This window comes from Chiloscyllium punctatum, chromosome 1 (genome assembly GCF_047496795.1).
Source record: "Chiloscyllium punctatum isolate Juve2018m chromosome 1, sChiPun1.3, whole genome shotgun sequence".
Lineage (NCBI taxonomy): Eukaryota > Metazoa > Chordata > Chondrichthyes > Orectolobiformes > Hemiscylliidae > Chiloscyllium > Chiloscyllium punctatum.
Window position 1 is genome coordinate 121,788,674 of NC_092739.1, and position 16,196 is coordinate 121,804,869.

The window sequence follows — 16,196 nt, forward strand, 5'->3', positions numbered from 1 at the left end:
GAACGCTTGTTGATCATCCGCTTCAAAACATGCATCGACTTCTGACAAACTGCTAAGTGAACGACTACATTTTAATTTATTAGCTTACCGTCTGCATCCTATCCCATGAGCCCACTTATCTCAACACAGAAACAAAATTCTGCAGATGCTGGAAACCTGAAACAGGTGTTGGTGAGAGACTGTTCAGGTTAGGCAGCATCTATAGAGAGAAACAAGGTTAAGTTTGTGATGAGCCGAGGCGTTATCTCTCTTGATCTCTCTCCATACGTGCTGAGTATTGGCAACATATGTTTGTCTTTCTTGAAAAACCTCAACCTTGTGTCAAACTCCTTTACAAGCATACACACTCTTTATTAGACTCTTGTGATGCTGTGGTCGTGTCTGGGACAAGAGCTTGGATTAGTGGTGCTGGAAGAGCACAGCAGTTCAGGCAGCATCTGAGGAGCAGGAAAATCGACGTTTCGGGCAAAAGCCCTTCATCAGGAATAAAGGCAGAGATCCTGAAGCGTGGAGAGATAAGCTAGGGGACAAGAGCACCGAGTTTAGATCCCACCTATTATGAAATGTGCGTCATAGTACAAACAAAGATTGATTAGAAATATTAAAAGCCAAAACTTAACAAGTGAATGTAAAATACCTCAGGAATACACTTGTTCTGCTGACTGTATATTGTTTATTGTAGTCTACTAATATGTAACATTCATAACCATTGATGTTAGAATGGTCCTTGCAAACATGTCAACTTTCTCCAGTACACCGTTAAAACTTTGTTCCCCCCATCCCGCGTCTTTCATCACAGAAGGCACGAAGTTCGTGAAGTTGAATTATCATCATAAGGTACACGTTTGTGTACAGGTATGAACAGATTCAAAAAACACCTTATTCCCCGCTTTTATCAGACTTATGAATAGTCCTAGAGTCATAGAGATGTACAGCATGGAAACAGACCCTTCGGTCCAACTCGTTCATGCCGACCAGATATCCCAACCCAATCTAGTCCCACCGGCCAGTACCCGGCCCATATCCTTACAAATCCTTCCTATTCATATACCCATTCAACTGCCTCTTAAATGTTGCAATTGTACCAGCCTCTACTACATCCTCTGGCAGCTCATTCCAGACACGTACCACCCTCTGCGTGAAAAAGTTGCCCCTTAGGTCTCTTTTATATCTTTCCCCTCTCACCCTAAACCTATGCCCTCTAGTTCTGGACTCCCCAACCCCAGGGAAAAGACTTTGCCTATTTATCCAATCCATGCCCCTCATAATTTTGTAAACCTTTATAAGGTCACCCCTCAGCCTCCGATGCTCCAGGGAAACAGCCCTAGCCTGTTCAACCTCTCCCTATAGCTCAAATCCTCTAACCCTGGCAACATCCTTGTAAATCTTTTCTGAACCCTTTCAAGTTTCACTGCTGCCTCACAGCGCCAGAGACCCGGGTTCAATTCCCGCCTCAGGCGACTGACTGTGTGGAGTTTGCACGTTCTCCCCGTGTCTGCGTGGGTTTCCTCCGGGTGCTCCGGTTTCCTCCCACAGTCCAAAGATGTGCAAGTCAGGTGAATTGACCATGCAAAATTGCCCGTAGTGTTAGGTAAGGGGTAAATGTAGGGGTGTGGGTGGGTTGCGCTTCGGCGGGTCGGTGTGAACTTGTTGGGCCGAAGGGCCTGTTTCCACACTGTAAGTAATCTAATCTAATCTAATCTAATACCTTTTCGATAGGAAGGAGACCAGAATTGCACGCAGTATTCCAACAGTGGCCTAACCAATGTCCTGTACCGCCGCAACATGACTTCCCAAGCTCCTGTACTCAATACTCTGACCAATAAAGGAAAGTATACCAAACGCCTTCTTCACTATCATATCTACCTGCGACTCCACTTTCAAGGAGCTAAGAACCTGCACTCCAAGGTCTCTTTATTCAGCAATACTCCCTAGGACCTTACCGTTAAGTGTATAAGTCCTGCTAAGTTTGCTTTCCCAAAATGCAGTACCTCACATTTATCTGAATTAAACTCCATCTGCCACTTCTCAGCCCATTGGCCTATCTGGTCAAGATCCTGTTGTAATCTTCGCTGTCCACTACACCTCCAATTTTGGTGTCATCTGCAAACTTACTAACTGTACCTCTTATGCTGGCATCAAAATCATTTATGTAAATTACACTCTTTCATGTTAATACTGATCTCTCTCTCTCTGCATCTTCTCAGCAGCTGTAACTTTGTATCCTGCGCTTGGTTGTTACCCTGATGGGCTTGTATAGTACGATCTGCCTGTAAAGCACGTAAGACAACACTTTTCACTGTACTTCACTACCCACACACTATCCCACAAATGTTTGGCAATGTGGGTCTGATGTGCAAGAATCTGGGAGAACTTGTTCAGGACCCAGAGTATGTTATTGGAGATATTATATTCAACAATAATGCTTTAAAAAGGAAATTCATTCTTAAGTGTTTCGTTTGCAGTGATTCTTGGACTTTTCTATTTATAGTTTGCAATGCATTCAAGAGAATGAAAAGTATGGAGAAATACAGAATTCTTGGAGTGAACAAAAACTGTCTAGAACTGATTTTTTAAAAATTGTTTTGTGAGATGTGGGCCAACATTTATTGCCCATTACTAGTTGCTCTTGAAAAGTTGGTGGTGAACTTCCTTCTTGAACCACTGCAGTCTATCTGCTGTGGGTTGACTCACAATGCCATTGGGGAAGGAATTCCAGGATTTTGGCTCGATGACAGTGAAGGAACAACAATATATTTCCAAGTCAGAATGGTGAGTGGCTTGGAAAGGAACCTGCAGGTGGTGGTATTCCCATTTTATCTGCTCACCTTGTCCTTCTAGATAGAAATGGTCATGGGTTTGGAAGGTGCTGTCTGAGGATCTTTGGTGAATTTCTACTATCTTGTAGATAGTACACACTGCTGCTACTCAGCATTGGTAGTGGAGGGAGTGGACATGGTGCCAGTCAAGCAAGCTGCTTTGTCCCAAACGCTGTCATGCTTCGACTGTTGTTGGAGCTGCAATCATCCAGAAAAGTGGGACGTATTCCAACACGTTCCTGACTTGTGCCTTGTAGATGATGAACAGACATTGGGGACTCATGTGGCAAGTTACTCGCTACACTACTCCTAGTCTCTGACCTACTCCTGTAGCCAATATGTTTAGTGAGTTTATGTAGCAAGTCTAGTTGAGTCTTTGATCAATGGTAACTCCTAGGATGTAAATTGTGGGGGAATTCAGTGATTGTATGACAATTGAGTGTCAGGGGGCAGTGGTTAGATTGTCTCTTACTGGTGATGGTCATTGCCTGGCATTTGTGTGGCCCGAATGTTTTTGCCTCGTGTCAGCCCAAATCTGGATATTGTCCAGATCTTGATGCATTTGAACAAGGACAGCTTCAGTATCTGAGATATTGCAAATAGTGCTGAACATTGTGCAATCATTGGCAAAGATTACCCACTTCTGACCTTAGGATGGAAAGGGCACTGATGAAATAATTGAAGATGGTTAGCCATAGGACACTGTACTGAGGAACTCCTGCAGAAATGTTCTGGAGCTGAGATGACTGACATCCAACAACTACAACCATCCTCCTATGTGCCAGGTATGACTAACTGGCAGAGAGTGCCCTCTGATACCAACTGATTCCAATTTTGCTCGGGCTCCTTGATGCCAAACTCAGTTGAGTGCAGTCTTGATATCAAGGGCTGTCACTCTCACTTCATCTCTGGAATTAAGTTCTTTTGTCCATGTTTGAACCAAGACTGTCATGAGGTCGGGTGCTGAGTGGCCGTGGCAAAACCAAAACTGGGCATCGCTGACCAGGTACTGCTTGATAACACTGTTGATGACAACTTCCTTCATTTTACTAATGATCGAGAGTAGACTGAGTAGATTGGCTGGGTTGGATTTGTCGTGCTTTTTATGTACAGAATATACCTGGGCAATTTTCCATACTGTTGGGTAAATGCCAGTGTTGTAACTGTATTGGAACAGCTTGGCTAAGGGAGCAGCAAATTCTGGAGCACAAGTCTTCAGTACTATTGCTGGAATGCTGTCAGGTCACACAGTCTTTATAGTATTCAGTGCTTCCAACTGTTTCTTGATATTACTTGGAGTGAATCAAGTTGGTTGAAGACTGGCGTCTGTAATACTGGGGACCACTGGAGGTGGCCAAAATGGATCAACCGCTTCTGGCTGAAGTTTGCTACGAATGCTTCAGCCTTACCTTGTGCATTGATGTTCTGGGCTCTTCCATCATTGAGGATGGGGATGCTTGTGCAGAATTATAAAATTTCAACAGTGTGGAGCAGGGGCCATTCATGCCACTTGGTCCACACCAACTCTCCAAAGATTATCCCAATCAGACCCACCCAATCCCTGTAACTCTGGATATCTCATGGCTAATCCACATAGCCTACACATCCCTGGACACTATGGGCAATTTAACATGGCCATTCCAACTAACCTGTACATCTTTGGTCTGTGGGAGGAAATCAGAACATTTGGAGGAAACCCACGCAAAAACGGGGAGAATGTGCAAATTCCACACAGACAGGTGTCCAAGGGTAGAATCAAACCTGGGTCCCTGGTGCTGAGGTAGTAGTGCTAACCACTGAGCTACTGTGCTGCTCCCCTCCTCCAGTGAGTTGTTTAATTGACCACCATTCACCACTGGACGTTCTCAATATACAAAATGTTTTGACAATTAACTTCACCATGTAAATATTCTGCTAGATTATATGTAAAGCTTTGTGTGGACAAAGTAAACTTAATGTTTCTAATAATGTCTCTAATTCTCTAGCGTTATCAATTTCAGATCAAGGTCAGACAAAGGTAGGTTTGGCTACATGTTGAAATGTTTCTTACATTACAACAGTAACAACATTTCAAAAACATTTAATTGACTGTAAAATAGTTTGAGGGATCTTGGGGCTGTGGAACATAAATGAAATACTGTACATTTTTTTTGATTTACATGATGTAGTGATACAATTTGTTTCCCCCAGGCTAGGGAGGGGAACAATATCGACCCCGTGGTAGCTATTTTGTGACTTCACCCACCTAATTTATCTCCTGAACGCTCCGTTGTTACCTGAAAAGTGTCCTATTTATCCCACTATATTCTTTTATAGTCTTAGAAAACCACAATCAAGTAACCTTATCTTTCATTGTAATCCAAATCTTTGGAGCTCTGGTGAATCTGCACGACATGCTTCCGAGGTCTATAAAAACTAAGATGTGAGTCTCCTGGTGTGGTCAAACCGAGCCTTTGTTCAGCTGTAGTGCATGGAGAAAAAAAAGCTTTCAATCTTTTGTTTTTCAGTTCTCAATTTACGGACACTAACACCCCATTAGCTTTTTTAAAAATATAAATTTGCGACATGTCAATTTTAGTGATCTGCGTACTTGAAGAGGGCTGGGGAAAAGGCGGGGTGAAGTGAAGGAATATGAACGTTATAGGGTTTAGTTATGGTTGGCCTGATTATTAGGTTGGGGAAAATAAATCATCCTGGAAAGTGAGTTTAAATAGTCTATAATTCAACGCAGACGAGTTCTTTTGCATAGTTTTGTAGGCAATTGTTACTATTGTTTGCAATGGAGCAGGCGTTTGAGATAGCAGACGATAATGATCTTCCCAGGAACTGACTTCCAGATAATTTGCAGGGGAGGGGTCAGTGATCGAGAGTATAGGACTCAGGATGGAACCGCAGGTCACCAGCAAGCAGACCTTCGAACCCAATGGTAATTTGCACAAAAAATTACGAATTTTACTCGAAAACTGATGTTGTCCTTGTTGATGTTACAGAAAGACATTATTTCAACTGTGATTTTTTTTTGCGGGGGAGGGTTTGGTTGCTTTGCGTGTGCTGAATCCTATTCAATATACTCAGTTGGAACTTCTGTTTTCTGGAACGCACGTTGCTGCAACAAAGTGTATACACTCACTTCGGTCACGCCTAGGTTTTTAATATTTTTGTGTGTGGCAAGTTTCTGGAGGTTGGCAGCCTGGGACTGAGGTTGAAGAAAGTATCTCCTTTAATCAGTGAAAGAATGATTAAATAAAAAGTGAAAAGTGTGTCAATTCAGAAAGGATGAACTCGATCTCAAATTAGGATAAAAAAAGAATGGACTGGGAAGGAAAGATAACTGATAAAGATGTATTCGAAACCTGAGAGAACGATACCCCACATTTTTAAGTTAATTTTCAACGCTTAAAACCTTATTTGGTAGTATCACTTCATTTGAAAGGGGTTGTGGACTGAAATAGATATCACTGAATTTTTACAGCGAGTTTGCCTTTGTGAACGGACATGCTTAATAGTCAGGTAGATGCCTTGTTTACCGAGTATTGGATAGCAGATTTCGAGTTTCTCTATGAATCAGACTACTGTCGTCACTTAAAATTATCTGGCATTTGAGCATAACAATGAGTGCCATTAGCTTTACTATTACTTTGATAGCAATTTGTGGACATTGTATAATTTGTAACTTTCTGATGTTTAATCATGGGCGATAGTAACAAACTGCTATATATTGTATCTTTTATTCCCACATTCAATCTCCCCAGTACACTCCCAAAAGTACATACTGGCAAAGTTGCTATTTCACAAAGATCTTGATTCCTGAAGGAAAGATTTAATACTTTTTAAGGGCTATTAATGTCAACATGTGGTTCTGACCTTGTTGTGGGTCACTGAATGAACCATCTGTTTATTTATTTATTGTTCTAATGAATTTATTTATTTTATTCCTCGATACATGTGACTGACCCCTGTATAAATATTTAACTGAGCTTTGAATTAGCTTTGTCAGTGAGACGAGATGTTTTACATTTGTTTAGATTCTAGGAATTAGAAATGTACTGACATGTTTTTTTTTGCTTCCCCTCCCTCTCTATACCATCTCGTCGTTTTTAAAAGATGGTGAACTGGGGGGAAATCTAAAAATACTGATGTTTGTAATGTGAAGTATCAAAATAAACCCATCAATATGTAACATCAAATACTTCCACTGTTTTACTCGTATAGTAATGAATATGCTGGAAGAAACATTTAGCAAGTGCTTGCTATGTGATTGTATTACACAATGGGGCTCAGGAATGGCAAGAATGTATCCATGTCCCATCCCCCATGCCATGTGTCCCTTCCACCATATCCTAGTTCATTTGTGTCAGTCTGTTAATACATTTGAAATGTGACATGTTACATACTTTACCTTTTTATAATTTACTTCTCTCTCACATTCTGTATGACTAAGAGTAACTTGGCCCAGTTGAACTTATAAGGTAAAAACAATGACTGCAGATGCTGGAAACCAGATTCTGGATTAGTGGTGCTGGAAGAGCACAGCAGTTCAGGCAGCATCCAAGTAGCTTCGAAATCGACGTTTCGGGCAAAAGCCCTTCATTAGGAATTGTCTATCCCATTAGGTTTTCATCCTAATTCTCCACGTCACAGGGTAAATTCCATTCTCCTGAAACAAGGTTAATTTCTCTGTTACTTTTCTTAGATTTTATGGTAAATTCCAAGCCTGCCATCATGATTCTCCCTCTTATTCAACTCTCTGCATCATCTGCCTTATTTTGATGAAAATGATACCAGAAAGATACCTAGAATCGCTCACTCTTCATACTCTTGTCCGAATGTGGGTAACAATCCCCAACTATCAGCATATTGTAGTTATTTGCAGGTAAAAGGACGGCTGGAAAATGAGAAGCCTTCAAAAATTAGATAACAAGAAGTTCAGAGACAATATGCTCTTGTTAATGTGAAGGGCAAAGCTAGTAGGTGTAGGGAATGCTGGATGACTAGAAAAATTGAGGCTTTGGTTAAGAAAAAAAAGAACCATATGTCATGTATACACAGCAGAGATCAAGTGAATCCTTAGAGTATAAAAGCAGTAGGAGTATACTTAAGAGGGAAATCAGGAAGGCAAAAAGGAGACATGAGATAGCTTTGGCAAATAGGGTAAAGGAGAATTCAAAGGGATTTTATAAATACAAAAAAGGGACTAGGGACAGAATAGGGCACCTTAAAGATGAGCAAGGCTGCCTATGTGTGAAACTGCAGGAGATGGGAGAGAAACCAAACAAGTGTTTGCATTGGTGTTTACTGTGGAGAAGGATATGGAAGGTACAGAACATGGGGAAATAAATAGTTATATCCTGAAGAAGGGCTCATGCCCAAAACGTCGATTTCCCCTGCTCCTTGGATGCTGCCTGACCTGCTGCGCTTTTCCAGCAACACATTTTCAGGTTCACATCCTGAAAAATGTCCATATTACAGAGGGGGTGATGCTGGGCGTCTTTAAAATGCATAATGGTGAATAAATCTGCAGAACTTGATCAGGTCTACCCTAGCACTTTGCAGGAAGCTGGGGAAGTGATTGCTGGACCCTTTGCTGAGGTATTTGTATCATCAATAACCACAGGTGAAGTGCTGGAACACTCAAGGTTGGCTAATGTGGTGCCATTATTTATGAAAGGTAGTAAGGAAAAGCTAGGAATCTACAGAATTGATGTCAGTGGTGGTAAGTGGTTGAAGTAGATTCTGAGAGGCAGGATTTACATGTATTTGGAAAGGCAAGGACTGATTAGGAATAGTCAGCATGATTTTGTGTATGGGAAATTGTGTCTCACTAACTTGATTGAGTGTTTTGAAGAACTAACAAAGAGGATTGATGAGGGCAGAGCAGTGGATGTGATCTATATGGACTTCAACAAGGTTCCGCATGGCAGACTGGTGAGCAAGGAGTACAGGAAGAACTAACCATTTGGATACAGAATTGGCTGAAAGGTAGAAGACAGACGGTGGTGCTGCAGGTTTAATTTTTAGACTGGAGGCCTGTGACCAATGGTGTGCAACAAGGATTGGTGCTGGGTCTACTGCTTTTTTTTTCATTTATATAAACTATTTGGATATGAACATAAGAGATATGGTTAGTGGTGTAGTGGACAGAGAAGAAGGTTACCTCAGAGTACAACAGGTTCTTGATCAGATTGGCCAATGGGCCGAGTAGTGGCAGATGCGGTTTGGTTTAGATAAATGTGAAGTGTTGCATTTTGAAAAGGCAAATCAGGGCAGGACTTAGTTCATGGTAAGTTCCTGGGGAGTGTTGCTGAACAATGAGACCTGGGAGTGCAGGTTCATAGTTACTTGAAAGTGGAGTTGAAGTAGATAGGATAGTGAAGATGATGTTTGGTATGCTCTCCTTTTCTGGTCAGTGCATTGAGTATAGGAGTTGGGAGGGCATATTGTGGCTGTACAGGGCATTGGTTTGGCCAATTTTGGAATACTGTCTGCAGTTCTGGTCTCCCTGCTGTAGAAAGGATGTTATGAAACTTGAAAGCATTCAGAAAAGATTTACAAGGATGTTGCCGGGGTGGAGGATTTGAGCTATAGGGAGAGGCTGAATAGGTTGGGGCTATTTTCCCTGGAGTGTCGAAAGCTGAGGGGGGGTGATCTTATAGAGGTTTTATAAAATCATGAGGGGCATGGATAGGTAAATAGACAAGGTCTTTACCCCGGGGTGGGCATGTCCAAACTAGAAGGCATAGATTGAATGTGAAAAGGAAAGATTCAAAAGGAACTACAGTGCAACTTTTCACACAGAGAGTGGTGCATTTAAGAAATGAGCTGCCAGAGGGAGTGGTGAGAGATAGTACAATTACAACATTTAAAAGGCATTTGAATGGGTATATAAAGGTTTAGAGGGATCTGGGCCAAGTACAAGCAAATGGGACAAAATTAATTTAGGATATCTGGTCAGCATGTGTTGGACTGAAGGGTCATGTTTCTGTGCTGTGCCTCTCTATGACCCTATAACCATTGGTCAAAAGCTTAATTGTGTGAGTCGCATAAATATGGTCTCTGTAAAAGCAGGTTCAGAGGCTAGGACTCCTTTATCAAGTAACTCCTGTCTCATCTACTCAGTGCTTATCTGCTAGTCAGAATATGTTGAAATACTCCCCATTTGCTTGGATGGGTGCAGCTCCAATAAAATTCAAGAAGCTTGACACCATTCAGGACACAACATTGCCTTGATTTGATGCACCATCAACCACCTTCAACATTCACTTCCTCGACAAGGTGCTTTCTGGAACTCACCAAGGCTCCCTATTGTGATTTCCAAACCAACAATCTTTACCACCCATTAGGAAAAGTACAGCAGGTGCATGGAACAATATACAAATGAATGAATCATGAGCAGAAATATGCCATTTGATCCTTCAAGCCTGCTGTGCCACTCAGTCAGATCATTGCTGATTTGTTTGTTTTAGCACAAACTGCAGGTTCCTTTCCAATCCAAGCCACACACCATCATAACTTGCAAGTATATCTCTTTTCCTTCACTATGGCTGGATCAAATTCTATAACTCCCTCCTTAACATTAAGGGCATTTAGGGTTGGGCAATAAGTGCAAGCCTAGCCAATGACACCCAAATATGAAAAATTCTGTTTGTATCAATGCTGTAAACGGACTAAACCCAACCATCCTGCCATGGGACCTCCTGACTTTAACTATTGGGCTTTTTACAAGTGTCTGTTTTCATTCAGTTATTTACCAGGATATAATTTGCAACCTAACCTGTTTTACTGGCATTTCCCTGTGTCTACTTGCTGTGTGTTTTGGCTGTCACTCTAGCCTGAGTCCATCACTTCTGTTATCTCTGCTTTTCTCTTAACCCCTCCTCGGCCTCTCTACTTCTCATGCCTCCTTTCTCTCCTTTCTTGGGAACTTTACCCCCAACATTTTCCTAGTCTTTCCTTCCTCTTGCATAAGCCCGTATGCTCTTTGTTTGTCTCTCTTTCAAAGGTCCTTTGTGGGTTTTTTTCACTGTTATCTTTTGAGCAACAATGCCAACTGGCTCATCCTACTTTCTCAGTGACATTCAACCCAACAGACTCACTGGGCTTTAATCATACTAACTTCTCTCTATCCTAGTCATCCTTTCCAGTGTTGACCTTGTGAAATCTGCCTGAGTAATAATTAGTAAATTGGTAATATTTTAATAAACTGTAATTTTGGGGAATATAATAATACTACCCAGACTAAATTTTCCATAATGACTACTAGTGAAATTGTAAAAATGGAGCTGGTATTAAAAATAAAATTATTGCCTAACTAAAGAAGCACTGATCATGCAATAATGAATAGTCAATAAGGAGAAAGTTAATTCTCACCGTTGTTTTCAATTTATTTCTAAATCTAGAACACCAGCATATCCGCTATAACCCTCTCCGCGATGAGTGGATCCTGGTCTCTGCTCATCGGATGAAACGTCCTTGGAAAGGACAGCTTGAGAAACCAACAGAGGTGAACATTACACGACATGATCCAACTAACCCTCTCTGTCCTGGAGCAACGAGGGCGAATGGAGAGGTAATGTTTGGACTGCCTTTCATAACAAGTTTACAATATTAGAATCTGTGTTCATAGTTAACAAACTTAATTTAACCAAAACAAAAACATATTGCTGCTGAAACTCAGGTCTGGCAGCGCCTGTGGAGAGAAAACAAAGCTAACTATTCATAGAGTCATAGAGAGGTACACAGCATGCAAACAGACCCTTCGGTCCAACCTGTCCATGCCGACCAGATATCCCAACCCAATCTAGTCCCACCTGCCAGCACCCAGCCCATATCCTTACAAATCCTTCCTATTCATATACCCATTCAACTGCCTTTTAAATGTTGCAATTGTACCAGCCTCTACTACATCCTCTGGCAGCTCATTCCAGACACTCACCACACTCTGCGTGAAAAAGTTGCCCCTTAGGTCTCTTTTATATCTTTCACCCTAAACCCATGCCCTCTAGTTCTGGACTCCCCAACCCCAGGGAAAAGACTTTGCCTATTTACCCAATCCATGCCCCTCATAATTTTGTAAACCTTTATAAGGTCACCCCTCAGCCTCCGACGCTCCAGGGAAAATAGCCCCAGCCTGTTCAACCTCTCCCTGTAGCTCAAATACTCCAACACTGGCAACATTCTTGTAAATCTTTTCTGAACCCTTTCAAGTTTCACAATACCTTTCCGATAGGAAGGAGACCAGAATTGCATGCCATATTCCAACAGTGGCCTAACCAATGTCTTGTACAGCTGCAACTTGACCTCCCAACACCTGTAATCATTACTTTGACCAATAAAGGAAAGCATACCAAACTCCTTCTTCACTATCCTATCTACCTGTGACTCCACTTTCAAGGAGCTATGAACCTGCAACCGAATCCAGTGACTCATCATTACCATATTGTCTTCATCGGATTCCAAACTTTAAATCTGCTTTCTTCTCACAGACTCTGCCAGAATTTTGCCAGCAATTTCTGGTTATGTTTCTGATCTCCAGCATCCACAGTTCTTTATTTTAGTTTAATTCAATCAAACCATGGTACTCAACATATTTTTATAATGTTTGCCAAGTTGGGGTTCTCGTTCTAATGTTGAATTATCTCTGTGTGCCCTGCTGCTCTACATCTGCTGTTCAACATTTTGAATTACAATCAGCAGAGCTATTATTGCTGATGCCAAAAAAAGGTGTTTCTATTCTCTGCCTCACATTTAGCTTTAGTTCCAAGCCTAATGGAAAAGCTGCTTCATGGTTTCCTTCTGACAAAGCTATTGGCTCAGATCTTTCTGTCTAGACAAGTGGTTTCTGAATGAATAAAAGTTGTCTCCATTGACATACAAGTTAACAATAAGAAAGTTGACATAAGGATGCTGAGTGTTTCTATCCAGTTGAATAAAATAATAAAAAGTACACACCACCATGATTGTAAAACCATGCAAATGTATTAGCACAAAGTATTTGTTTCATAGGTGCAAACCTGATTCAGAATTGAAAATTAAAAAACAAAAAACTGAGTGTGCTGGAAATCAGATACAAAAAAAATTGCTGGAAAAGCTCAGCAGCTCTTGCAGCATCAAGATGTTGGAGAGGTTACTGAGGGGTAGGATTTACATGTATTAGGAAAGGTAAGGACTGATTAGGGATAATTAACTTGGTTTTGTGCATGAGCAATCATGTCTCACAAACTTAATTGAAATTTTTGAAGAAGTAATGAAGAGGAGTGATGAAGGCAAAGTGATGGACACAATCTATATAGACTTCAGTAATGCGTTTCACAAGGTTCTCCATGGTGGACTGGTTAGCAAGGTTAGATCTCATGGAATACAGCTGCTTGGGTACAGAACTCGCTCAAAGGTTGAAGACAGAGTGTGGTGGTGGAGAGTTGCTTTTCAGACTGAAGGGCTGTGACCAAGTGGTGTGCCACATGGATTGGTGGTGGGTCCACTGCTTTTCATCATTTAAATGATTTGGGTGTGAATATAGGAAGTCTAGCTAGTAAGCTTGCAGATGACACCAAAGCTGGAGGTCTAATGGACAGCGAAGAAGGCTACCTCAGAGTACAACAGGACCTCGATCAGATGAGCAAATAGGCTGAGGATTGGCAGATGGGGCTCACTTAGATAAATATGAGGGGCTGCATTTTCGGAAAGCATTTCAGGGAAGGACTCATACACATAATTATTAAGGTCCTGGGAACTGTTGCTGAACAAAGAAACCTTGGAGTGCAGGTTCATAATTTCTTGAAAGTGGAGTCACAATTAGACAGGATAGTGAAGAAGGCGTTTGATATGCTTGCCTTTATTCGTCAGTGCATCAAGTATAAGAGAAGGGTGGACATGTTGTAGCTGTACAGGACATTGGTTAGGCCACTTTTGGAATACTGCCCTTAATTTTGGTCTCCCTAGTATAGGCAAATGGTGTAAAACTTGAAATGGTTCAGAAAAGATTTCGAAAGATGTTGCCAGGATTTGAGCTAAAGGGAGAGGCTGAATAGCTGTGCTATCTCCATTGGAGCATCAGAAGCTGAGGTAGAAGTTTATAAAATCATGATTGGTATAAATAGCTCCCTTGTATAGTGGAGCTCAAAGGTAGAGGGAAGTGAATTAGAATGAGAATTCCTACAGTGTGGAAGCAGGTCCTTCAGCCCAACATGCCCACCCTGACCCTCCAAAGAGTATTCCAGCCAGACCTATTACACTACATTTCCCCTGACTAATGCACCTAACCTTGATATCCCTGAACACTGGGAAATTTAGCATGTCCAACTCCTAGCAGAGCGCTTTAGGGAATATCTCTGGGTCACCCGCACCAATCAACCACACCGCCCCGTGGCCCAGCATTTCAACTCCCCCTCCCACTCTGCCGAGGACATGGAGGTCCTGATCCTCCTTCACCGCCGCTCCCTCACCACCAGACGCCCGGCGGAAGATCGCCTCATCTTCCGCCTCGGAACACTTCAACCCCAGGGCATCAATGTGGTTTCCTCATTTCCCCTTCCCCCACCTCACCCTAGTTCCAAACTTCCAGCTCAGCACTGTCCCCATTACTTGTCCTACCTGCCTATCTTCTTTTCCACCTATCCACTCCATCCTCCTCCCTGACCTATCACCTTCATCCCCTCCCCCACTCACCTATTGTACTCCATTCTACTTTCTCCCCACCCCCACCCTCCTCTAGCTTATCTCTCCACGCTTCAGGCTCTCTGCCTTTATTCCTGATGAAGGGCTTTTGCCCGAAACATCGATTTTGCTGCTGCTCGGATGCTGCCTGAACTGCTGTGCTCTTCCAGCACCACTAATCCAGAATCTGGTTTTTATCTAATTCATATAACCTGCATATCTTTGAACTGTGGTAGGAAACTGGAGCACAGATAGGGGGAGAATGTGCATACTCCACACAGACAGTCACCTGGGGCCGGAATCGAACCTGGGTCCCTGGTGTTGTGAGGCAGCAGTGCTAATCATTGAGCCACCGTGCTGCCCTGAGTGGGAGGGGAAAGTTAAAAGGGCTCTATGGGGCAAACTTTTCACGCAGAGGATGGTGTGTGTATGGAACTAGCTGCAAGAGGAAGTAGTGGAGGCTGGTACAATTACAAACTAAAAACCGAAAGAACTGTAGATGTTGTAAATCAGAAATAAATACAGAAGTTGCTGGAAAAGCTCAGGAAGTCTGGCAGCATCTGTGAAGAGCAATCAGTTAATGTTTCAGATCTGGTGACCTTTCCTCAGAAATGATGGTAGCTAGAACAATATCGGTTTAGATGCAGAAGATAGTGTAGGGTCAGGGTAAGGAGTAACCAGTAGGTGGGGATAGAATCCAAAAACAGAAGAATAGTTGGACTGGCAAAGGGGTGGATAACAATCTGGAGAGGAGAGTGATTAGCTATTAATGGTGACTATTTGTAGCTGACAGTAGGTAGTGTGTAATGGCAGATTATGTGATAACAAGGCCTGGTGTAGGGGCTAGGACATGAGAGTTCAAGGCCTAAAATAATTGAATTTGACATTGAGTCTGGAGGGCTGCAGGATCCTGAAGTGGAAAATGAGGTGGTGTTCTCCTAGCTTCTGCTGAGATTCACTGGTAAACTGCAGTAGGCCTGAGACAGAGATGTTGGCCAGCGAACAGGGTGGTGTGTTAAAATGGCAGGCACCTGGAAGCACAAGGTCTTTTTTGCAGGCAGAACGTAGATGTCTCCACTTTGTTTCCCCAGTGTCGAGGAGACCACATAGTGAGCAGCGAATGTTCTCTCTCTCTCTTTAGGCTGTATCACCACCCTTCTGTTTACTCCTTACCTCCTCACCCCCAGCCTATCGTTTGCATATAAATTGACATTTTCCTAGCTGCTATCAGGTCTGAGGAAGGGTCATTGGACCCAAAGCATCAACTCTGATTTCTGTTCACAGATGCTGCCAGACTGCTGAGCTTTTCCAGCAACTTCTGTTTTTCGAACAATTACGGCATTTAAAAGGCATCTGGATGGGTATATGAATAGGAAGGGTTTAAAGGGGTATGGGCCAAATGCTGACAAATGGGACTAAAGTAATTTGGGATATCTGGTTGGCATGGATGAGTTGGACCAAAGGATCTGTTTCCATGCTGTGCAGCTCCATGACTCTGACTATATCTGTGTGGAGAGAAATCAGAGTTAACGTTTCGGGTCCAGTGAACCTTCCTTAGAACTCAGAAATGAAAATTATTTTAATTCCAGTAACTGCTACCATTCTTGATCCTACAGGTAGATATTTCATGATGTTTGGTGTCATTGCTACTTTAGATCACATTGTTTTTTTTGTATTTGATCTGCTAAAGGAAACATTTATTATAAAGTTGACTATTTGAATGGT

General features: G+C 42.2%; 1 protein-coding gene across 2 annotated transcripts in view; it reads left to right on the top strand.

Moving 5' to 3' along the window:
- Positions 1–46: 46 nt before the first annotated feature.
- galt (galactose-1-phosphate uridylyltransferase) overlaps positions 47–16,196 on the top strand; it is a 63,905-nt gene continuing 47,755 nt past the window's right edge. The window contains exons 1-2 of one of the 2 annotated variants that reach the window (XM_072573292.1): positions 47–187; positions 11,216–11,385. In XM_072573292.1, coding sequence (XP_072429393.1) covers positions 106–187; positions 11,216–11,385 — 252 coding nt within the window. In that variant the 5' untranslated portion in view covers positions 47–105. Of the gene's footprint in view, positions 188–5,481; positions 5,746–11,215; positions 11,386–16,196 lie in introns of those variants that run through there. The other variant, XM_072573293.1, reaches the window with a different exon arrangement.